This window comes from Pagrus pagrus (genome assembly GCF_965226575.1).
Source record: "Pagrus pagrus genome assembly, chromosome: 19".
NCBI classification, from domain to species: Eukaryota; Metazoa; Chordata; class Actinopteri; order Spariformes; family Sparidae; genus Pagrus; species Pagrus pagrus.
The window spans coordinates 24778061-24804244 of record NC_140203.1 but is presented as its reverse complement, the minus strand read 5'-3'; the positions used below and the strand labels follow the sequence as shown (position 1 = coordinate 24804244).

At 40.3% G+C, this 26184-nt stretch overlaps 1 protein-coding gene across 1 annotated transcript; it reads right to left on the bottom strand.

The window, feature by feature from the left end:
• Positions 1-431: 431 nt before the first annotated feature.
• LOC311274591 (stromelysin-3-like) lies at positions 432-25648 on the bottom strand. The gene is made up of 8 exons (XM_084382396.1): positions 25289-25648; positions 15537-15820; positions 10533-10685; positions 4573-4706; positions 4194-4408; positions 3852-4056; positions 2436-2696; positions 432-2324 (listed from the first exon to the last, which is right to left on the bottom strand). Exons 1-8 carry the CDS (start codon positions 25394-25396, stop codon positions 2206-2208), a joined length of 1479 nt encoding a protein of 492 aa, XP_084238522.1. The 5' UTR covers positions 25397-25648; the 3' UTR covers positions 432-2205.
• Positions 25649-26184: the final 536 nt, after the last annotated feature.

Genomic DNA, 26184 nt, shown 5'->3' with positions numbered 1-26184 from the left:
ACCTTAATATTTTGCCACACAGCCGAACAGTGAAAAATAATTACAATAAGAATATTACCATAATCTTGACAGTTCACTTTTGGACTATATCCACAGTACTTGCATTGAAGAAGTTATAGGATTTGGACTTTTGCAATTAATTACATATGATGGTCGTGCCTTTAGCGACGAGTCTCAGTGTGATCGGCCTCTAAAGTACACACTACGTTTTGTGCTCTCTGTTGGATAGCCTTTTAAATCACGATGGTGAATGCAGTAGTCACTGAATGTCAGCCATTGTTGATGGACGATGGCATCGACCAACGACCCAAGCCTGACACACAATCGTAAACATGGCAAATTAAAAGATGTTTTTGATGACCATCTTAACAAAGTTAATGTCTTATGAGGAGTTAGATGGAAGGTTGATATCAGTGTTTAACCCTAACCCTAACCCCTAACCCCTAACCCTAACCCAGGGTGTTTTAACTTGGTGCAGGGCTTGGTTAGCCTTCAACAAAAGAGAAGTTTGACTAACTTAAATATATGTTGTGTGTTCTTGCTAACGTTGCCAGTAGTAAGCATACATGCAGGAATGGGCTGATTTTGTTCATAGTTGGTGGGTGTGTGAAGCTCACACTGAAGTACTCTACCTCCAGGCTGTGTGCAGTCAATGGGACAAAGCTAATACCTGTACAATGGACGACTGCTTGTTCAATCACAGTATCTGTTTTTCTATTTCAACACGTTATATCCTCAGTATTCAGCCAGAAGGCGGCAGGCTTTTTGCTCTCACTTCGGGTGTGGTCATTCCAAACAAATCATGTTTGCATGTAGACATGGTCAGGCACGTTGTATGACCTAGTTCCTTGATACCCTAATAAATGCCTCAACTTTGCTGGTAAAGTAGGTGTTGTTTGATTTGTGTGTTTTTTCTTTTCACTACGGAGATTAAAGAGGACTTGCACCCAGCCTGTCAATACAGTCACTGCAATACAATTCACATTGTACTACAGTTCAACCCACACAGGTCAGTGCATCTACTACCACTGACCATCCAAGATCTAGAGAGGAGATGTTCTTTAAATGTGAACAAATTCAAGCAAATTGAGAGTGATTTTTGGGACCTGGGTGTGTAGCTTTGTCACAATTTCACCATCATCCACAATTTTAACCAGCTGTCTTCTTCAGATGTGTATTCCCAATCAAAATTGACAAAATCATCCCTGGCCCTGCAAAGGTAAGCAGATACTGACGGACTTTTACTGCATCTCTCACACTCACAGTAAAATCTAGAGACCATTTATGTGTATTTTCCAATGCAAATCCATTGTTTTTTAAAAAAAAGGAAAAAGGAATCTGGTTGTAGCTGACCTTGTCAAAAGTTTGCTGTCATATTTAAATAGATTTTGAGCAACACGTTCTCACTCCCAACTCATCAAATACAGCAGCACAGTCAGTGATCTTAAGCTTCAAGCTATGATGCTCTACTTACCCCTCTAGTGTTAGTTGAACCTTTGAAGGGCTCCGCAGTTAGCAATAATACGTAATATACAACATCCAGTTAACCTTTAAAAAAATAAAAGCTTCCTGACAAACAGTTTACAAATTATGACTTAAAATGACTTATTTGTTATATTATTATTATTTATTGTTATTATTATGTTATTAACGTTGTCAAACAGTCGCAGGATGGTTAGGTTTAGACACTAAAACTACTTAGGTTTGGGGAAAAAAACATACTTTGGGTTAAAGCATTCAGGTAAGTAAGTTAACTCCTGTCACTAACGTAACGCAAGTACATCATGTAACATAAGTTACATCATTTACATACATTAACTTGCTTTAGTAATATAACTTAAAAACCAAATCACTCTTGACTCTTAGTCACAAACAGTACACAAACCTCAGCTCTGGAAGTACAGTCTGGTTTATGAGCATTTATCCATTCACCACACACTTTCTAGCTCTTATTACTTCTGCACTAGAGTGGCGCTTCTAGAAGGGACTCTAGAGGGGACTCTACCTACAGCTTTAAACTTAGATGCATTAGCCCACTGACCAGGCTGTTAGGAGTGAGAACGGGCTGTTTTGAGACATCTTATTGAAATACATCAACCTTAAGTATATTTCCAAAATAACAACAGTGTTCTGTATAGGGATTTAAGTTGAAAAGTCAACCCACTGCTCTTCACAAGTTTAGCAGATGTATGTGTATGAACTTTTTTAGACAGAACGGCAGCCTAAGAAATCCACGCCGATGCTGCGGGGGTAGCCTTCTAGCACCCTCAACTCCACAGGGTCAAGCTTCCAATAGTGCGACCCACTCAGGAAATTGGCATAGCCTGCAAGACAAGGCAACCGTCAGCTATAGACTTTTCCCAATCACTGGGCCAGAGGCAAAGAACACAAATATGAAAGTCGACATGTAGCTTTCCCCAGCTCCCAGTCCTTACCATATCTGTCCCGAAAGGCTGCATCAATATGACTGGGCACTCCTTCCCACTCGTGCATGCTACGTGGATGGACATCTTCAACTCGATTCTCCTGAAGACTGAAGGGCCAGTAAGAATACGACTTGAATAGGTAGACTTTCTCAATATGGTTGTCTTCCCACTTCAAAGCTGCCTGGATATCTGAAACAGGAAGACCCAGCTGCCGCACTGAATCTGGTCCTGTAATCTTCCTCTCAGCATCAAACACCCAGTAGCTTTCACCTGTCAGGAAAAAAAGGTACAAATAAAACCCAAAACTTGGACCTCATTTACCTGGACTTGTATGTCAAAGACTACCTTTAATATTCATTTTACCGATGTCCTAATTTGGGATAAAACATTTACACCTGGCCCATGAGTTCTGTGAGATTTTGGAAAGCGTTTGTTTAGTCATACTAAAATTGCCCAAACCTAATAGGACCCAGAAATTCACAACCCCAAACCAAACCTGTCTTTTGGAGAACCAAGAAATGCTGGACCCAAACCCTAACCATATCAATATATTTTTTACAAGCGGGGATCCAGACCCTACCTGTCCATTTGCCAGAGCTAGTTGGTAAATCTACTATTACTGAAGACATATTTCATTGAAGAAAGCCTTCAGAGCTGTTGTTTCATCTTCTTTAAATGAAGGAATACTCTCCAGTTCTGATATAACTGACGCTATGGCAGCTACGCTAACCTCTTGAGGAGCCGCCACATGAGCTGCTGTCATTGCTTTTAAACGAAAAATCGCTTCTCTGTTTGCTAGTGCAAATAGCTGTTAGTCTCTCTGTATCAGCTAATAGCTAAAAGTTAATAATAGCTAATGATATGTGTGTCTTGGCTTCAGAAGGAATTCTACTGTAGGTAATAACTCATTGACAGCGGACAAATGCCACTTCAACATGTGAAGAAATCCAAAGCTTGACAGACCTGCTGAGCCTAGTTACACTTCTAAGCTATGATCTGAGGGAGGGGTTAAGCAAACAGTCAATTGGTCAAAAGCACAAACTGCATATCAAATTCACCAAAGTAGAACTCCATGCTGCATTGAATTTGCCTTGCTGACATTTCAACTACAGTACTTTCAGAGCACACACTCGGTACTTCCACATTAACTGACATTTCACTGCCTATATATCTTACTCCACTGCTGCACTTCTTTATTTCTTACTGTCTAACTCAGTTTCTCATTTCAGTGATTAAATCTGAGCATCTCAACTCCATTTACTGCGTACATGTCAACTGATACTTGAAACACTGTAGGTCTCTGATATTCATCTTCTTTCAGTATTTGTATTTTTAATGACTTCAGTTTTTGTAGTTTTCTCTGGGTAACACATATTCTCTTAGAAAATCAAGCCTTTTCAAATTTGCTTCTGTATCACGACTAACCTTGGAAGAACCAGATGTTACCCGACTTGTCCTCGTACGCAGCATCGATGCGATCAGGAATTCCTCTCCAGTGGCGTGATGCCAGGGCTGGATAGCCTGGTTGTAGTTGCCCATCACGGATACGCCAAACATATCGGGACTTAAAGAAGAACAGCTCCCCCCTGATCATGGACACGGCATCAAAGTTTGTTCGGCAGGCGTCCGGCTGGGGCACAACGAAAAACATAACAGGAATATTCATATCTGTGGATCAATATGTGAGGCTCCAAAAAACAAGACTGTTTAAATCTTGAAACACAGTATTTGTAGCTTTGAGGTCCACTCCCAGTATTACTGTCATACCATTCCAATGTCTATCTCATTGGTCTCTGTCATCTCGGGTGGTGCATGCCGAGGAGGGCCATACAGATACTGGATGCCCCTCTTGTCATCCTCACTCAGCTGCAGAGGGTAGGAGTCGCTATAGAAAGGACACATCACAGCATCGGGCTCCAGGGAGTGCTGCAGGCCCAGTACGTGACCAAACTCATGAGCTGCCACTTGTAGGAGATCTGTGCCTAAACATTACAGCAAAGGATAAAGGTAGAGTAACACTAAAATTAGATGATGAATGTTGTCTCTACTGGAGTCAAATGAGGAACACAAAGGATGTGCAGTTTTAAAGAAAACCCCTCAATCTAAAACGAGACTGTTTAACTCAAAGCATTGCAAATGCACTCACCCACATCGTTGCCCACTGTCCAATGCTCATCATAGTCAAAATGGACTTCTCCTTCTCTGTGTGTCCTGGGGAAAAAGGCGTGGGCAAGGATTCCCCCTGGACCATCGAATGGTAAGGTGTCACCATGCCAGTACCTACACAAGCACAAGCAATCTAATATTTCACACAGTTGAAGTTATTTCTGCATGCTCAACATGTTGGAAATCCAGGTATGACGATGAAAAAGAAAAAAGTTTAAGTTGCACGATGTAGGCTGTCTGTGTAAGATTTTAGAATGCCCCTTTAATGTATGTTCACACAACTGGAACGTGTCATGAGATACATTTTGTGGTGAATTGGTGCTATATTAATTAAATGGACTCGACCGTTACCATCCCAGAACCATGATACAGAGGTACCTCCTCTCTATAAAACAGTTGTGAATGTAAATTGTTAACCTGGACATTACTCCGGCCAGGAGAGAAAAACTTTCCTTTGATATTTGCTATATATCAAATGAACAAAAGCAGACATGCTGGTAGTTGCAGGAGTAGGATATGTATGTTACTTTCCCTTAAATTATTATTTCCAGGAGGCACACATGCAATTAACTGACCAGTTACACCAAGCAGTACCAACCTGGCTGATAGCCTTTTAACCAGCTACACAAAACTGGTCGACCAGCTGATCGCCGGTTTGACTGGTCAACCAAGTAGATCCAGCAAGACCAGCTAATGACCAGCTAAGTTTTGAATCTGGTTCATGGTTCCCAGGGGATAACTTCTAACCACTTTGGTGATTCACCCACTGCCGCCATGGGGACACACAACACGTCAAACAGAGTGAACCTCCACTTAATTAATTTTACCATGCCCTGCCCAGACCAACTAGAAACAAGAAAGGGCATTCCTAACCTTATAGAGGATATCCAACAACTCTCAGATGAACTGCGGAAAAACCCTCTGCTATCCGACTTCATTGACACAGTGGCCACACAGTCAAAAGTTATCTCCACCATGAACTCTGCTATTTCAGACACCATCCTCTGGAACCCATCATCTCGTTGCCAGCCCTTCTTCTGCTCCACTCCCAGCTCACAGACTGCGTGGTCCGAGGTGGTAGTTCTTGGCAAGAAGGAAAGATCCAGAACTGCCTCGCCTCCGTCCATAAACCTCCCAAACCGCTTTGCCATGTTACCGGCTGATGCCATTGCTCACCCCACTGATGCCCCAGACCTTGCTCCAGCCTGGACGTCAACTGCTGCAACAGGAGCAAATGCTGGCCCTTCACATACGGAACCGGTCCATGCTTCAGTTGGGATGACTCTTGCTGCCACACCTGACCCAGCTCCCATTGCCACTCTCATCACTGCCACCACAGACCAAGATACTGCATCTGTTTTGCACCATGCTCCATGGAGCTCGGGCAGGTTGGTCACTCCTTACCCTTATGAAGACTCAGTATGGAGGGCTGACCGGGTCAGGGTGACTTTTCTTCATTAAATTTGGTGATTATATTTTCTTTATAAGTTGCCAAAGACAGTAACTACAACAACACAATCGTGGAAGGGGACAAAGACATTATGAGTTCTTTTTTTTGCTCTAGATCACGTCACATAATCACCACCATTCAACTGCGGGAGCTGCCTGGCTCTCGCTGCCTGGGACAGACACTGTTTTTTGGGTGCAAGTGGGGTGAAGAGGCGGTAGGACAGACAGACTTTTCTGTATAAATTTGGTCCTTTTTTTCCTGATATCAGTTGCCAAAGACACTTCTTGCTACCACATTACTGTTAAGTCTTGTAACGTTGCTTTGTGGGCCGAAGTGTGGGACATTTCTCTTTTTTATTGAACGTCTTTTATTTAGAGTAATAGCCAGTGTTTAGACCTGTTGAGTTGTCAGACTGTGAACAGCATCAAAACATCACACTCCTGTCCCGCACTGATGCTTACCCTTACACAAGAACACAAGTCTATTCGCCTCTGTTGCAGCTCTGTTAGTACCTCCGCTGGCGGATCAGAGGCAGAACGAAACTGTTCCCCAATTCTGTCTCTGTAACGTACATACAGAAGGTGAGGCAGAATAAGGGCGCAATATTCCCAGCTTGAAAAGGAAGTGTGAATGGGGCTTGTCTCTGGCATCACTGTCAATCAGTCCCTCACTCCTCCACTGCGCCTAATTACATTGATCGTTGGGGACTCCATATTACATAAAACTGTTTCATAAATGCAGCCATGCGCTGCTGTCCCAAAGCTACTGCCCTGGAGCTACTGCCCCGGAAGTCCTGGACATCCTGGGAAACTCTGGGATGGACTTCTGGAGTCATTCCCGACAATAGGGAAAGTAGTACTGCACATTGGCAGCAATGACACAGTCCGCCAGCATTTGGAGATAACAAAAGCTCATTTTATCCATCTTTTTAATCTCCTGAATAGTTGTGGAAAAAATGCTTTTATCTCTGGAAAATTCCAACACTGGCTCCAGTCTGCATGTGCAGTGCACAATGTTGGTTTTAGCCGCAACTTTGACTTGTTCTGGGAGTAATCCTCTGTGTTTGGAAGAGACGTCTTCACCTGAACAGGCTAGGTGGACATATGCTTGCTGTTTAGTTGTTCAGCTGTCAGCACTGATTGACTATTTACATCACACTATTTACCTGAACTGTCTTTCTCCCGTGTACCCACAGCATGGACTGTAACACCCTTCACTCACACCAGCTCCCCCTTGTGGAAAGACCAAACTGCTGTTCAACCTCTCTCTATCCCTGTTCTCATTACCAACAGACAACATTACTCTAACTGGTCATGTTGTTGTCCCCCTACTAGAGCAAAAGCCTTGAGTGGCAGGGTTAATACTAACGTCTCCCTTACCAAAGTCTTCTGGCAATACAAATTATAACTACACTTCTCTGGTTAGCTGTGCCCTCTTAAATAGACGGTCCCTGGCCAATAAAACTTTTATTCTAAATGATTTTATCTCAACCAGTAAATTAGACTTTCTCTTTTCAACTGAGACATTAGAACTGTGTGCATTTTTCGAACTATACAACTCATACAGGTATAGATTTTTTAACTCCTCTAGCCTTAGTGGTGGGGGAGGGAGACTTGCAGCTATCTATAAAGAATATCTATCGTCCAGCGACCAAATAGTAATTTCTCATCTGAATTTTCATCTTCCAGGTATAATCACATTTTCTTGGTTGGTGATTTTAATATCCAAGTTGGCCATGCAGGTAACCATTTTACATCTGAATTTTTAACTATGTGTGAACCTTTTAATCTAAAACAGCATGTATCATCTCCTGCACGTGAGCAGGGCTGCACACTTCATGTAGTTTTTGCTCTTGGTTTAGAAATGAGTCCCCTCTTTTTGAGGGATTTTGTTTCAGACCAAAGAATGATTTTATTTGATATATATCAATTTATGTCAAGTTTGAAGTGTGATTTACTATGAGTTAATATGGCGATTAAGCTCGACTTAGTTCAGTAGGCGAGACAACCCTGAATTCAGAAGATGTACAGTTGTATTTTTCTGTTTAGAAAGGACAATAAAAGAAAAAGTATTTCATTTCTCGACATTTTGCTTATTTTACTAAAGGCTAAGAGAAGTTGTAACTCGCCACTTGCATACTCCCAGCTCAAACTGCGGCGGGCTATCGGACCATCATCACGTATTATGAAACAGGATGGGCCAGGGCTAGCTGATTAGCATGCTAACTTGAGCAGATACTGTATCTCTGCAACACAGTACATAGACGTGTTCGACATAACTTCAACACTGTTGTTTCTTCACATTCTGTTGAAAATGTTAGTTCATTTCTGGATGTTTTCTACTAAAATTCTGTCCATATGTGACACGCTGGCCCTTTAATTTACCAAAGGTTTTGATTCATGCATTTATATTTGAAACAGCTTTTTGGAGGAGCATCTCAAACACACCTGGCCAAACAACTCTGGTCACGTAACCGGTCTGTCGGACATCTGGTCTCACGTATAACAGGCTACATTAGCATCTGATCTCATTCATATTTATTTGATTTGTTTGGACTTTGGGGGGAGACTTGAAAATATTGCATGCTTAAATAATTTAGCAGCCGTAGGACTGCTACCTGGCTCACGCAGTTTGTGGCTGTAATAACTTCAGCGGCTTTAGTCAGCTATGTTTTTTAGCTTAGAATTCTTCTTTTACCATTTTGTCATGTTTTCCATAAATATAGCATTTTGAGAAACTGGGCAGAGGGCATGATAATTTACTTTTACATGCAAGTTGAACTGAACATTAAAGTTTCTGTCCCCAAAAGCAGGAAAGAAAGTGAGTTATGAAAGTAACTTGTAAACAGGTCAAACTAAAGAGGGCTTGGCAGAGTATATAACTATAATGTAATGTTACACAGTGATTCTACAGAGTTGTTATGACATGGACGTATCGTAAACTGAATGCCAAAATGATTCATCTTAGCAGAAAAATGTAGCTGGAGGCACGCTATTAAAATCCCTGCCAACAAGCACTATGTTGCTCTCATTCATGTTTGTAATCAGACCTTGAGCTTGGCCGGGACACAGCTGGTTCAGTTTTTCCTCGGTCACTTTGACAAAAGGATATTTATGTCTGGGTCAGATTACAGAGATCACCGCAAACTTTGGAATTTTTGAAAAAGTTATTTACATACACATATTCCTCAAAACTCTTCACACAGTAAACACTGCAGCTGTCAATGTGGACTTAAATTGTGGATTGCATTGCTTTGATACAAAATGTAGCAATGACCACATCATTCACATTTTATGAATTGTTGGTGTTTTCTCACTCAAACTCATAACACCCCTAAAACTCTGTCTAAACACTCCATTTTGAAACTTTTTTTAAAATGTATGCTCAAAGCCTAACTCTTAATAACTGTTAATTATACCGTAATTTGCTGCATTCTGCAACATAAGAAAACACATCTGATTCCCATTCACAGCTGAGCACGAGGTGATTATGCTATTTATTTCGTGCCATCTACATAAAAAGGCAAATATTCATTAAAAAAGGCAATATTCAAAAAAGATTTTTGAACCCAGACAGAGACATTTTACGATTAAATGTCTCTGTTGGACATGATGTCTGGACATATCTGCAGACTCCCTGGTGTTTTACAGAGAGGACACAAGATGTGGTGTGGATGGGAACTTGTGACCCAATGCAGACTACAGGGTTTGACTAGTACTACTGTAATTTTTGTGGATAATCTATACAAGTATGGCGTGAATATGTATAGTTTGGTATTGTATTACTGCAACAACAAATGTGGGTTTAGGAAACTACAGCTGACTGAAACATGTTGCATGATTTATTCATTTTCACCTGTACGTAAACCAGTAAAGTTCCGGAACTTTATCTTGTAAGGTTATCACCCTATTGCTCTGACAAATATGTGTCCACAGACAAACAGATAAACACCTGGAAAAATACGTTTTATAGTTCTTTATTCCTGGATTTGCCCCTGCCTGTTCCTTCTGTTTTTCTTGCCAGCTTTTGTGTTTGGATTTTTGCTTTTTGTTTCTTACCCTGCCTACCTCCTGAGCCTTTGGGCCCTCCTATTTTTTACCACATGTGCCATGTGATTAATCACATAATCATTCGAGAGTTGCTTTTAAAAGTTCCCCTTACACTTTGCAGGGCAAGTAGGTCCATCTACAATCACACAGTAGCTACAGGACACACCTACAACATGATACGCCCTAAACACAGTTAGGTTGAGGCATCAAAAATACTGTCTATTGTGTAGTGAAGTGGGTGTGTTGTGTAGAGACTACAGCTGGACCCCTCTACTGTAAAGAGGAGTACATTCCTTTATAAATGTGTTATTCTCCTCTTTAAATGATTAGCTTTTTATATCCTACTTTTAGTTTATTGTATGGAATCTACTGTATGAAGGTGCCAAATGGTGACTATTAAGAACCTGTGTGCTGTGTTGCTTGCTGCTGATCGTTTCTTACCTGTTGAAGTCAATAATGATGTCGGCTTTCTCAGCGGACCCCTCAGTTATCTCTCTGAACGTCAGAGGTGTCACTGCACTCCACAAACCTAATGCCTCCTGGAGGACACGCCGCACTTTGGCCTCACTCATCTGCCAAGGGAAACGCACAATCCTATTGGACACACACACACACAAACAAACATCAATGTGCTGTATTAGAGAGCACTCATGAAAAAACTGAGTTCATAACTACTGTTAACTTTTCTACAAAAGTCTAACGTCAAACTTTAACATTAGGCCCAGGCAATATGGCTTTAAAATAGTATCACAAGACAAGACCATATATATATCAAAATAACAATCTATATTTTGCCCAGCCTTGTCAATCATCACAAAATGTTTAACCAAAAAAACATAAACACAGCATGTACAGTAGTTGAACCTGTTGACAAAATGATGACTATGGATACTGATATTAATGTAAAAGGCTTGAAGTTCACTGAGTTAAATCAAGTCTAGAGTGCTGATCAACTACCAATATCTGTGGCTGTGATTCAACAACACTGGTCTTGATCTCTTCAAAGACATGAGCAAGTTAATGCTGTACTGATATAACTTGATAAGTGTACAGTGATTGTCCTTAATGAACAACCAAGTGGCTTATGATGCTGCAATGTGATGTTAATGAGCTCAGAAAGTTTCCCCTGATCGTGTTGCCATAACGTTAGCATCTATCGTTAGCTTTAAGCTAATGAGCTTTTTACCTAAGAGCACAGCTGATGTGAGCTTGCCAGCTTGTGTATTGGTTAATTAACGTTATTGATACTCATGAAGTTAATCATGTTGTATGCAGTGACAGTTATGGTTAGGCAGCATAACGCCACATGTATCCAAAATTAGTTTGAATTCATCCTCATCATATCATTCACAACAAGCTATTTAGTCAAAGCATTATTTTCCACATATTAGGCTACAAAAGACTTTATGCTCATGCTCTGTTTGACGGCAATAGGCTTAAATGTAACATAACAATAACAATGATACAATGATAACAATCCTGCTAACAACAACAAAAACTCTGTTTTGAAAAACACAGCATATGAAACAATCATCACTGATGACAATCAGTGTTCAAAGGGATGCGGTCGCACCGGAGGCCTAATTGGTACAATGTTATCAATGTGGGCAAAAAAAAGGAAGTCCCTGACATGCAGCTTCAGAGAGAATTAGTATGCAACATAATTTGATGCTGTGCGAACCGGACTTTGAAGTGTGAACTTGCTTTAACAGCTTCAATCGGTGGTTTGACCCTTTTAATCAGCTGGCAGGAGAACCAGGGAGCTATGGTCTGATGGACCAAAACGAGGGCAGGGGAGGGCTTTGTACCTGCCAAGAATGTTGGTATCAACATGGATCTTACCCTGGTAGGGACGTGGACGTGGTGTGCTGCTATATTTTTTGAAGTTCTGAGGTCTGTTTGATTGAATTCACCAGCTAGAATTAAGAGAAATAATTTGGTTGCTTTGTGATGTTGCTGCCTATGACCTCGTCATGCATTTTTGAATTTGCATCTAGAGGAATTTACAAAAACACAACAAACACAGAGCTGAATTCTCTGGGCAGATAATATGGTTGACATCTTGATGTTAAAAACATCAATCAGTGATAATGATTTGGAGAAAGGTATTTCCTTATTTAATGGAATTTAATTGATTAATGTAATTAATATAAGTAAATGAACTGTCTCCAACACTGTACATGCAATATTACACATGCTATGAAATGACTGGACACAGTCAGTTCAGGTAAGTTTATAAAAACTTGGACCAACACCAGTGTGTTGCAGCTGTACGAAAGGTGCAGTGACTTCAAAAAGACATGCTCAAAATCAACGTCAGTATATCCACATGCATGACAGTCATTGCACTCAGCACATCTTGTGATATTGTGTTATCAGACACTGTAAAGGTGAGAGAATGGGCTCTTTCTTTTTTGTTCAGCTGTGTGGACGAGCTCAGACACGACACACAGGATGTAATATGAACCTCTTTACTCCCCTCACTCCACGTGGATGGAAAGCTGTGCGTGCTGCTGTGTAAGGAAAAATGTATGTCAAAAATGTGGTGTACACAGCTTAAATAACCTAATTAGTTGAAACTGATGCTCTCATATACACGGAGACACTGGTCTCTAATATTCTGCATTTGTCCTCGGATAATTGTTGATTGTCGTTAAGTTATCATTCATCATATCATTAAGTTAACTTTTAACGCACACACATCCCACATGGTAATGTTTTGTTAGCTATTACAACCACAGGGCTTGTCGATATCCTAGTATAATGGCATAATACTTTGACTATCTCCTAATTTCTTTTCTACTGCTATCATCAGGTCGAAGTTTCACATCGTCCAATGCTTTGGGTTATCACCCAAAACCTGCAATACTAATGACATTTCCATCAGCCTCAGCTTTACTTTGTGTTGATTGCCACAGCTAAAAGTCCTAGTGTGGCGGCTGGATTTGCAACATCACATGTTCATGTTATTTCAAGAATTCATTTTGCCAGGCTTTAAGCTGTAAGCTTGTGGCTGAATAATAGTGGTTTGGACCAATCAGCATCCATCCTCTGAGGAATGATGGGCAGCTATGAGCGTGGTTTAGGTGGAATGACCAGCAAGATAATTAACTGTTCATTTGAAAACAACAAACGCAGCTCCTCTAAAGGTTAGGGTAGCTGCTATAGCATCAGTTAAATCAGAACTCGAGTTTTTTTCACTGAAGAAAGAGCAAAAAACAGCACTAAAGGCTTTTCTTCATGGAAAAGATGTCCTCGCTCTTCTCTCAACTGACTTTGGCATGAGTTTGATTACCAACTGGCTCCGTTGGCAGCATCTCCTACGGTTGATCTGATTGATTGAAGTTAACCAGTGGTAGACGGATGGTTTTCCAATCACCTGCCAAGTATTTTCTGATAGTGCCTGCCCTTTTCCAAGAAGTTACTATAGACAACTCCCCAGATGTTTCTGTGTAACAAGCCAAAGATTATAACTGCTAAACATCAACATGTCAACATTTTCATCGTGAAATTGCATATTTGTTGATTGTCACTTATTCAAGGAAAAAAGTGTTTAGACTCAGTGGCAATTTTAACCAACTTAAAGACAGTGCAACAACCTGTTAACACAACACAACATATTATGAATTAATTATGGCAAATGTGTCCGCAAACAGTAGCCCATTTACACATTCGGTAGACAAGGAGCTTTTTTTGTTTTTTTTATCGTGCATCTGGCCACCTAACGAATGTAAGGTGTTTTATTGTAAAGTGGATTTGTCAGAGCTTTTTCACTGAAAACAGAGCTGAGGGGAACTGTAGAGTCGAGTGATAACTGTCTGAGAATTTGTCACTCCCAATGTCCCCCTTTACATCCACATAGTCATTTGATTCATTGCCGATATAGAAATATTGGTTCTAGCAGCTTATAATGTTTTAGGTTGGATTTAAATCTTTGAAGATGGGAATGCTCATACAGCTATGCTGGTAAAGCCTACAGAGCACAGTCTGTTTGTGAATGTTTTGAGTAACAGCACAGGGATCTTTGCAATGTAGCAACAGCCTGAGCACATCTGCACCCACACAAATAGTCTTGCAGAATCAGTGCCAGTGCTGACTTGACTTGGAACTCTGCTTTTGTCACACGTACAGACCTGGTAAACACATAAATATCAATGACTCTATGATAATAATTGTTAAGCAATGCAACTTTAAATTACAGGAAGATTCCACAATTAACAAGGTGGCTCGCCTACTTTGCTGCTTTTATAAACGGAATCTACAAACAAGTTACACCATAAGTTGAAAGTTTGCAAAGAAAAAATGCAAACAAATAGTCATGTAACTAACCATTAGCTCACCATCTCCACCCATCTTGTTTTTATACATGAGGTCCATATCAAACTAAAGCCATCAGCTTGGTTTTGTTTCATCAAGTGCTCTCATATAAAATGGTTTGTTTTTTTCTGGAGGTGAAGGCACTGTCTTTACTGTGACTGGAAAAGACAGATAGGCTTTGCTGAACAGAGTTGTTGCTTTGTCTTGTAGTCTAAAATAAACTCACAAACACTTCCACTGACTGATAAACCAACTTTTGAAGCTAACTTGAAAGATAAAGAAACTAAATTCAGTTTCATTCAGAACCTGGCCCTACGGAAACTGAATGTTTGAGGCCTGTAACAAAATTGGTCTTTGGGAATTTAATTTCTATCTTTTTATACACACCAAGATACATATTGAGCGTGACATTTAACAGTTGAAAAATCAACTGCTCTCTGTTTGCCAAACTGTATAACGGTGACACTGTAAATTACCTCAATAGTTTCTTCATAATCATTGGCAAACATATACACCTATTAGGGGTCGACTGATTAGAAATCAAAGAGAATGAAAACCGATATTTGGGACAGATATTCATTTGCAGTAAAAAACTCTTAGTGTCAAAATTTCAAACAACCAGTGATGGAATAAACCTCAGAACAATTAACTCAAGTACTCTGTTACTTTATACTTCCTCACCACTACATTTATTTGATACATTTAGTTACTAGTTTCTTTGCAGATTCAGATTATTCAGTGTTTATAGGCTATTAATTATTATACTTTACCAATCAGATAGTGTTGTGGGCGGGACATTGTGGCGTCAGAGCCAAAGTAGCACCCTTCCCCTAAATTAGTTCATTCTATCGGCAATCTGACAGAAAAATCACCAATAATCGGAAACATGCTAAACACCCCTAACACCCATACTAATATATTTGCAATAAGATCATAATGACTGATATATCGCCATGGACGACTGATTTGTCTAGCTGTAGCAGAGACCAATTTCTAAATATATCATGTTTATTGATTTAATATTTATCAAAACATTCATCGGTGCATTCTGGATCAAATGAAAGTGACAAAAGTTGAGGTAAATAGCTAAACAACTGAATAAACCAACAGAGTATTTGTGTTTCTTACTTGTAAGTGAGGTCAGTCTTTTCCCAGCGCCCTCCAAACAGTGCAAATCGCTTCTTGCGCTGCTGTCTATTCAGGCCTCCCCTCTTCTTCTTTAGGTTGAAGTATGAAAGGTCCACCTGCATTAAGGTTGGATAGTCCGGAACTCCACAACGAGGACGCTTCCAGAACTCTGTGTCATTTTTAGGTGGCAGTACAGACTTCAAATGGTAGTGATTATTTAGTGTGTCCTGTTCATGTCTTTCCCTCTTCTTCAGACCAATGTGACTGCTGCTGTGAGGCCATCCCTGCAAGGAAAAAGGCTCAGTCACTAAGGTCATCACAAGGAGACATAATCTTCATTAGCCACGATAAATAATAATAAATAACAGCTATTTTCCAACTGATCCTTATCCAATATCCATTTTTATGCAGATGATACAGTCTTTTATGCCTTTAGCTCTGCAGACCATGGGCCAAAATTGTAAACCATGTGTACACGTGAAATATACCAACGTCACTTTTCACGCAGATTTCAAAATGTATCAAAATCCACAGAGGGAGGGAATGTGCATACCGGTACACATCTTTAACACCATGCATACCATGCAGTCTTTTCAGTCTGATTAGTGTGATGTTGCGAGTTGGCAAAAAAGGATAAGTGTGATTTAGGGTGACATTTTATGATGATTATAATTATAATGATAATGATCCTTATGTAAATAAACAAATAAATACATCATCTTTAGGTACATAAATAAAGAATATTTTCCTGTATTATTGGGGAGTAGGAATACATTCAAATGCAACCGGCACTGTATAAGGGCTGTAGCTGTGCGTAATGGCTGTGCCACCTAACACAATGGCCTCTCACTTGATATCAAACCAATTTTTTTAACTCCTCAAAAGTCTGTGGCTCTGAACTCGTGGCGTTTACTGCTTCTGTTACTTGCTACATTTTGTTGCTAAAGTCAGAACTGAAGCCTCCAAATAATACTTGTTTTCATCTGTCAGTTTGGACCATCATTACTTCAAGTTCATAGTCTGTAAAATTACACTTCCTGTTCTTCAACTGCTTCTTTGTTCCTGACGTTTCTCCTCAACACTAAACTAAATTCTGGCCCTTTATATGGAAACCAGGTAATTGAGGGCATGTTTAGAGCCATTTATAGTGAATTGTGGGGATGGTCAGACGACTGTGCACATGCATAAGATTTCAGGATGATTGAGATATGTGAGGAAACAGACGTATGTGGGGAAATCTAAATCTCACAAAAAGACAGCGTATGCATGTTTCCTGTTTTGTGTGTAAATGAAGGTTCTCAGTCACCCACGTCATTGTAATTCTAAGTACTGTATCGTAGGCAACTTGACATTTCACCTCTCATCCAAGAGGTATCTTCAGTTCTGATTTGTGTGAGATGACATGAGAGTTTTATACATTTGACCCCAGGACTTCTCCACTTTCCAGCCTGCATTTGATAACCTCCAGACTTCTCTTATTGTTTAAGTGTGCTCTAAGTTCCAAAAAGACAAACATGTATGCATGTTAAGAGGGCACAACACTTAGATGGTCTTGTTCTAAGTAGTACCATTTGATTCATCACTGATCCCTGTCAACTGTATAAAAGATCAGATGATCATAATTTATCTGTACACCTGTGCCTTCATTTATAAGACCTGGCTATCCAAGTTGTGAGATATTAAGGTGAAATTACACAAACTCATTCATCTTAGGGACTTTGAAGTTCTACCTGCTGATATTTTAATATTAATAAATAAATCTTAACACTGTAAAAATGCAGAAGTCAAGAAAAGCTGAGGCAACAAGCCGAAAAGTCTTAGGACCACATAGTTAGATATCTGACTCAGTTTCATGAGGAGGAGCCACCGCTCAGCTGATCAGAAGCGGCTAGAGTGTCAGGAGCTAAGCCAGACCTGAGGGATAAACAGTCACATCAGACTCTGTTCTGATCCTAGCAGTTTCTTGATGGGAGGAGAGCTCAGAGATTACTTTTGAACTTTTGGGATTGAAAAGTGGATTTATCTTCACTCCTGTTTATCAACCTGACTGCAGCAGTGATCTGTGAAATCGATTACAGGAGACTGGAAACTCCACTGACAAAGTTAGACAATGAGAAGTTACAGTCCCAACAGAGACCATCAGCAATAGACCTGATCTGACACTGCAGTCAGGCTGAAAATAATGTGTTTGATAAAATTATTAATGATTCAGCGTAAATGTCACGATTTTTTTGTCACGAGAGCCAAAGTAGGGGGATGTACTGTCAGGGCCAAGGCCATCACACTTTTTTGTCAATGTCATTATAAAATGTATTTATTCCATTTTAAGTTAAAGGTATAGTATGTAACATTTCTATGTAAATATGTCTAAAAAGGATTAGAACCATTATTAATTTTACTGTGTAGTTACATTTTCCCAAATGTTTTCAACAACGTTCAAACCCAGAGAAATCTGCAATTTTATTCAAGGTGATGTCGTGTTTAGTTTGGTCGCCTGTCGCTATAACTTCCAGGAGAAAGTCAGAGAATGAGGAAAGAAGTCAGCGAACGTGACTAAACTTCACTAGAACTTTAACACATTCCCTTGTCTGTGAATATGATTTCTGCCTGAGTCCATGGCAATGGTGGTTGTTACAATTAAGACAACAACTCCCATGATCCCATGCTTGTTTTGTCTGACCAACATTTCAAACTTCAGCTCACAAATTCATCTGATTACATCATTTTCAGTGTCATACGTAGCTGTACCAGGTGGCCGTCATACCCCTTCCTCACACAGTGAAGTCGTTTACTTGCTGATACAGTTTGGTGTCTGTGTTGCTGATTGACTGTTTGAAGCCAGCAAAGTCAGCTGTCCCATTAGCCTATGATTGTTGGTACAGTCTAGAGTCGCTGAGTGGGCCATTTGAAGCCGACTAGACAAAAAGCTAGACCAATATATACACTGCTGTGGCTGAGATCTTAGCTGGAGGGTGGAAATTATTGGGTGAGAACTGTCATGGGGCTGGTGTATCGTTGTCTGGTGTTACTTCATCTCACATCATTGTGATATATGTCACAATTTTAAACAGGTCTATTTTCCCCGGGGTCAACAAGAAACACCTGACAAATATAATCTGTCATCAGATTCATTAGTTGTTGGATAATTGAAGACTTCATTTTCTCTAACAAAACATGGGGACTGTTACTGCAGGTCACTGTGGAAAATATGTTTTGTTTTCATCTGATATCGGACCACCTACAGCTTCAGAGCTTGGAGCTACTGTAATAAAGTGCTTGTCAGAATGAACTCCCGATATATGAATCTCCACTAGAAAAGTCCCAGCAACCACTAATCTGTCAAGTAAGGCGAACACCTGGGCTCTTTGTCCTGTGAAACTAATGGTGCAACAAACAGGATTAATTTGACTTCACAGAGGTCAGTTTAAGATTAAGTAATGTAACCTCAATTGTGTAAGGAGGTCCCCTCCGCCCAGTTTAGAGTGTAATTAATGTCTAATTTATTGATTAATTATCCTTCATGATTGCGAAGCAAATAAAACAATTAATGAAAAGAATTTCATGCTTAAGCAAAACTTCAAAAAGCTCTACTCTAACAGGATTATGGATTGATATTTGCTCAAATACTCAACAATAACAAGCCACAAAAGCAACAAAGTACTTGGAATGAACTCAGGTGTGTTATCCAGGCCAAATCCAGCCGTTCATTATGCTTTCAAGAATAGAGCAGTGGTTTGTTGCGTTATGATGGGTATTATAGGGTATAAAATTTAAAATCACAACTTTAATCCCAAAAGCAGCAAATATGTGTCATAAAAGTATTCATGTGTCACACATTCAAATGTTCTGTACACCCATTTATGCCTATGCAGGGTTAATGAGGCAGGAGGGTCTCCCACCATCCATTGGCTGAAACACAGGTAAGATCTTATTCATCAGTCATAGTGAACCTGAAGGAGCGACCGGTCGCTGCATCTAATGTGCTGCCATTCTCATAACAATCTATGTCTATAAAATATTAAAATTTGAAAAATACAGATTATAATTCATCATTTCAAATTTACTTCTTTACCCTGACCAATATATTGGTTGGCAATTTTTTTTTAGCTGATATTGCCCAATCACAGATACAGTATATCTGTATCAGCATATATTGGATATGCAAGTGTAGCAATATTGTTATTATTATTATTATTATTGTTATTATTTATTACACTGTATATATGGATATATTCCAGTAGAATGTACATTTCTTGTATTTTTGTTCTGTTTTTGTTGTTCACGCTTATATATAGTTATTTGTTCTTCTACATATTTCTGGGACTTTGAATGGGAGCAGCTTTAACGCAAGCAATTTCTCCTTCGGGGATCAATAAAGTATTTCTGATTCTGATTCTGATGTACTGATATAAAAGTGCTGTTTTACTGCACTGATTATTTGGACAATAAAGTTGTTTGTTACTGTAAAATATACTGCCCCTGATACTGCTGTGTTTGATAACCACATCTGAGGGATCATTTTAAAAAATGTGTGTGTATTGTCTGAACTTCGACATCTGAATTTTTTACGCCATAATATCGGGATTGGCGTCGGCCAAAAAAAAAAAAATCGAGTTTCGGTTGGGCTCTAGTCCTAATCCCAAAGATTTTTATTTTTTTTTGCCATTTTTGCCATTTTTGCCATTTTTGCTTTGCCATTTTTGATTTTTGCTCTAGTTTGGATCTACAATGCAGTCTAAAATAAACTCACATCAGTCTGAACAATAGCTGCATAACAAACAGAATAATGGGCCCAGTGGTGGCTGTAGCAGGGTTGAAGAGGTTTTAACCACTTCAACAAAGATGAAGCCACAGTCTCAGTTGAGCTGTCTGGCTGCTCAATTGAAAGTGATTGACAGAACTGTGTGGGCAAGAGGCATGTTTTTAATTGAAAAATAAAAAACAAAGCCTCACATGCCATTGAAACAAAGCTTTGTGTATGTTGGGGAGATCCTAGGGATGGAGCTAACATGTCACCACAGGACTCTGTGCTTCTGGCGTCTCGCCCAAACTGACGTGCCCCAGCTTCAACCCAAATTAAGCACTGAGCCCGTCTACAGAGGAAAGCATTGTTGTTTTATCTAATAGGTGGCATCTGTTACATTGGGGAGTCTTTGTTGTGTCACTCACACATGTAAATACAATGTGTGCATGCAGGTATGAACATGCACTTAACTGAAAAAATGTGCACCACACACACACACAAATCTATTCTTCCAACCTCCACAAAGCTAAATCACACACAGTGAGCAGATGTCTGGAAATTCCCTGTTCAGTCATGACATCAGGTCGTCTGCAGTACAACACAGGGAGTCTGTTATCAAAGCTTTCGAGGATGCTGATTTGACAATACTGGAAATGACTAACTTTATGTGTTGGAATAAAAAACTGACTCCCTAAACCACGATGCTATGAATGTGATAGGATCTACTCCAACAGACATCCTTTGGCAGGAAAAACTGGTGCAAACTTGACATAAACAGTACGCACAGTGGAAGAAATCTCTCAAGAGTAAATATTTAACTACAGAAAGTCCCAGCTATCAGCTGGCATTCTGTGTTTTGCACACAAACGAGCTGATTAGGCCAAGTGGAGGGGATGTTTGCAGGATAAAGAGGATAAGCATGTTGGATCCTCTGCTATAAACATCACTCACATCCTTTAAGTGTAAATAATTTGGCTTTTGGTGGATTGAACTTAGCAAAAAATCAGTTTCACTCAAACAAATCAGTTTCTACGTTATCACTTACTTACATTTCGTAAGTACGTCCACATTTATGTGTAAAATGTTCAAGTAAAAAGTAACTAGTAAAAGCTGAAAAATCAATGTAACTGGGTATTAAGTACAACATTTCCCTCTGAAATGTAGTTGTACATGTGTAACTGAAGAAAATGGAAATACTCATATTGCCATTGCTTCCCATTCATGTAGAGCAAACTAGCCAAGTGTATGGACAACAGTTCTGTTCACAGCATTAACTGTATGAAATAATGGACAGAACAACGGTGACACCACCCAGAGGTTTCCGAAGAGCTGAAGCTCAAAGCGTATGACACCGGCTGTCGCCATCTTGGCAGCGCCGGTCTCCACTTAACTCCCGGTTGATCAAAAATGGGAAAAGAGGTAGAGCATAGGTGGAGCTGAATGAAGCCTGGTTTCTGAAATACGCCCACCTAGCTCCAAGCTTGCTATGGCTAAGAAACACAGAAAGAAAAAAGAAGACCGAAAGTGCTGTTGTTTTTAAGCTGTGGGAAGCAGCGATGCACTCCCCGTGCCTAGTCTACCAGAAATTTAATAGAGGTTTGCAAGGCAGTGTTGTTGCACTGACTCTACGACCCAATTGGAAAAAAGACAACGTGTATAATGTGCACTCATTCACAAGAATCAATTTTGTCTGTTGTTGTGGCATCCTTGTGTTGTTTCACACTTTTAATTTGATGCTGTCGGTGCATCAGTGAGTATGTAGCCACTTGCAGTTACGCAGAGGACATCAGTTGAGTAGGCAGTCGTTCAGTGTGGCCAAGGACACATTTGCATACACACTGCTAAAAGAATGTGGTCATTAGGGAAGGGACAATATGAAAATGTTATGGTACAATTATCCTGGCCAAAATAATTGTGATAAACAATTTTATCCTGATAATCATCAAAATATGCTCAAAACTCATAAACTCACTACGCACTAAAACATACTGGAATAAGTCTAGCTTACATTTTATTAAGAACCTTTTTATTGCATCAAAGTTAATATTATATTATATTAAAAGACTAAATTTGTTTAGTGGTGCAGTGGTTAGCACTGTTGCCTCACAGCAAGAAGTTCCTGGGTTCAAATACTGGGCAGGGCCTTTCTGTGTGGAGTTTGCACGCTATCCCTCTGCTTGCGTGGGTTTCCTCCAGGTGTACTGTAGTTTCCTCCACTGTCAAAACATGCACATTAGGTTAATTCTCCAGTCAGCGCCCTTGATCAAAGCACTCTGGAGTTCGTCCTCAGGTGCTGTACATAGGCTGGCCACTGCTACCTCAGGAAGGGTTAAATGCAGAGAACCAGTTTCACTACGTTGTATTTTGTGTGTTTAAATATCTGTCTTCTTCATGTGAGAATATTTACAATCATTCTCATAATGAAATGCACCACAATCAGTCCACGTTAAATCTTACTTTGTCCCATCCCTTGTGGCCACATGCAGCCCGACCACCTCCGATGGTGGTCTAAGCAATCAGATCCCCAAAACATCCTCAATGCGTCCGGGGGGAATTAACACCTGAATTTAGAGCTGTCCACTTGTGATTGGATCACCCAAGATGCATGTTAATGCCAGGTGTAAACAGGGCCTATCAGTCAAGAAGTGTCAGAATGTCCACACTAGAGGTCGACCGACAGTGGATTTTTAAAGGCCGATGTAATAACGATAGTTGGGAGAAGGAAAAAGCAGATAACCAATTAATCGATCGATATTAAAAAAATATATATATATATATATAATTAAAATGGTTGGTGGAAGCTGGACAGGTACAACACAGTCATCTATATTCATATTTTAAATGTCTTCATTTCTTTTTTGAATGTAACACTGTCAAAATTGAAATTGAATCTTTGGTATTAACTTTATCAGAACTGTTGAACTGAACATTAGCGCCCTCTCTCTCTCCCTCTCTCTCAGGCTTTGTCACATTACTAACATTGAATAACTTTGGAGATGTGCAGGACACAGTCTTTAATTTAAGTTGAAAAGCTAGCAGGAGCTGTCTGTTTGATATCAAGACACAAGATCTGGAAACGTGTGATTTAGTGGACTACATCATTGGAATCTGTTCTATTTACAATGGATGATGAGCTGTTCTGTGGCTGAACTGGCCAGGATTACTTCTGTTGTGCGTCCCTTTACATTGTTCAGCCACTCTTACAAACCATTAATGTTTGTGCATGTTCCTGGGGTAAGGAGGATCCTAAAGTGTGCACTTTAATTTCATGGATGGATGGATAGTTACATGGCTGGATTATTTGGAAGAGGCAGCGCCACATTGGTAAGAACAGTATTAAGTAACGTGACGTTAACAGAATGGTTTCTTTTCCTGCCTGCCTGGCTGTCTTCAGTGCCCTGTCCCTATCATGGACCAGGTGATGGTGTTGGGTTATATATTCAAGAACAGAGCAGGGGTCAGATGAGAGAGGTCTGCCAGACTAGATATGACTTGAATGCCACACTAGTCAGCCTTCAGTAAAATCAGCTGTTCCAATGTTTAATGTTACCCTGGGACCACAAAGATTTAACATCAGCCCATATTTTCTAACTCTATGGTCAGAGTAATGGGTGGAAGGTATTTCATGGAGTGGAGAATTACTTTATGAAAAAAATATCTCTGATGTAACGTTAGTCTCTCTTAGTCTACATTGAAAGACGTGACATTAATTAAAGTCTGTGGTGCATGTATGGCTGCTGTATATCTAACGTTAACGTACAGCAGTTACCTGTCTGTGTCAGTTTGTTTACTTTTTTCACTTGTTTCAGCAGAAGTGGCCCTCAAATGATGATGACTGACTCAGTGTGGTTGGTGGAGGCTGCGCAGCCACTGGCAACTATCGGAGCCAAGTTCAGCCAATAACGATAGTTTGTAAAAGGTCCTATCAGCCAAACCGATTAATCGGTCAACCTCTAAACCATACACAACAGGCTGTCAGGGCTTGACTGCATGTTATTGAGATTAATCTGTCAACAACAAGTCGACTAAAATCAAGCACTTAAATATTGATAATCATAAAATGAAAGCAGTGTTTTATACTGTTGCGGTGTTGCTCTGTTTTCCACAGACACGGATGCACAAACAAAAGACTCACTCACTGAGTGTCTGTCTGCCTGGTGTGTCTCTCTCTCTAAGTAGCTGTTTTATCCTTTTTCCTTGAGTCAGCAAAGTGAGTTTTTTAACCCCCACCAGTTGCCAGATGACTTGCCTCTGCCTGTTTAATCTGACTCTCTCACTCACGCTGTTGATAGCTACACCGGAAAGCTGGTCTGGAATCCATCAAGCTGCAGAAAGTTTGAAACAAATGCTATCCGGTTCGGAGATACAGTACAATGGCATAACATGCAAGATGCTTTTGCATGCAATTGATTATTTATTTATGTTTTTACTGCAAGAAATGTTTAATTCCAAAATAAAATCTCCTTTCCATTTATAAAATACAGTAACTCTTCTATACGTCACCACAAGTGAAGTGATCACTGGGTGTCTCAGGGTTAATAATGACTTCAGCTGTGGGATATTTCATGAAGCTGCTTCTGACCTGCTGATAACTCAACCATCACAGCCGCATTGAGCAAGTTCATTTCTTTCACACCATTCAGCAAGAAAAGTCGAGCACAGAAGCATTTAGAGTGGCTGTTTGAACTGAAGGGCCAGTGTACAGCCTCGTGTGGAGCAAGTCAGGAGTTTGCAGCTCTGCCTTTAAATAACTGCACACTTCACTTTACCTCACTTCTAGCTGCTCCGCCTTTCATGAGCTGTCAGAGACGCTTTACTTTTTAAAAAAGGTTTTACTTTTCAAGCGAGGCTTTAATGATCATTTCATTAAACCCGTGCAATTTTTTTGTGTCCTTTGTCTTTAACTCAGTCCCTCTCACACACTCGCACACAGCGTGCTGCACACTGTGATCTCCAGCGTTTCCATGCACACCTCTGTACCGGGCTCTCACCTCTGGCTTTGACTCACCTGAAGCTTGTGCCTGCTGCCGGTCCTCCGGTCGTGCACCGGCAGACAATGAACGCAGAGGAAAAGGTGCAAAGAGAAGATGCTGCTGCAAAACAGGACAGCCCGCATCCTCGTGTCCCGCAGACAGACACACGCCGATACAGACTCGGTGCGTGCAGAGCCGGCAGAGGGAGAGGCTGAGGAGGAGGCTCAGTGAGCTGCTGGGCTGGATGACTGCAGGGGATCTTACAGCTCACTGCCGGATTTCTTTGTCCTCTTCAAATGACACTTTTACGAGTTTCCAAGAGCTCCACACGTGATTTAACCCCTTTCAGGCAGCCTGTCTCAGATTAACAAGGACTAACAAAAGCAGGAACTGAATGCAATAAAATAACGATGATGTCCAGCTGCTGCTGCTGTGTGTGGGTTTACTTGTTTTATGTTGAGCCAAAACGATGGCTCTCAAAGTGGGGTCCGGGGACCCTCAGGGGTCATTGAGGGCGTTCCATGGGGTCCAAAGGGAAATCATTTATTTTCACTTTGATTCCAACCATAAGTGACAGCAGCAGACAGTGTGACTCTTTTGGTCGTAGGCTTCATACACTTTGTGTGATAAAACATAAAAAAGCAACATTCCTATCAGATGTGGAACCCTGGGACATTCTCTTCAAACAGGGGTCCATGGTCTCATTTTGTCAGTTTAGAAGTCCTTGCCGTCAGTGATACTGTATAACTAAGTACATTTACTCAAGTACTGTACTTAAAGGAGCAGTCTGTAGTTTTGTTGAAGACATGTTCATGAGAAGAAAAGATTTTTTCTGCCTAAACAAACTCTCTCTGTTTGCATGACTGAATAAACAAACTGACCTTTCTAGCTTCAAACAGTGTTCTGGGACCTTATTTTCCTCTGAGAGCAG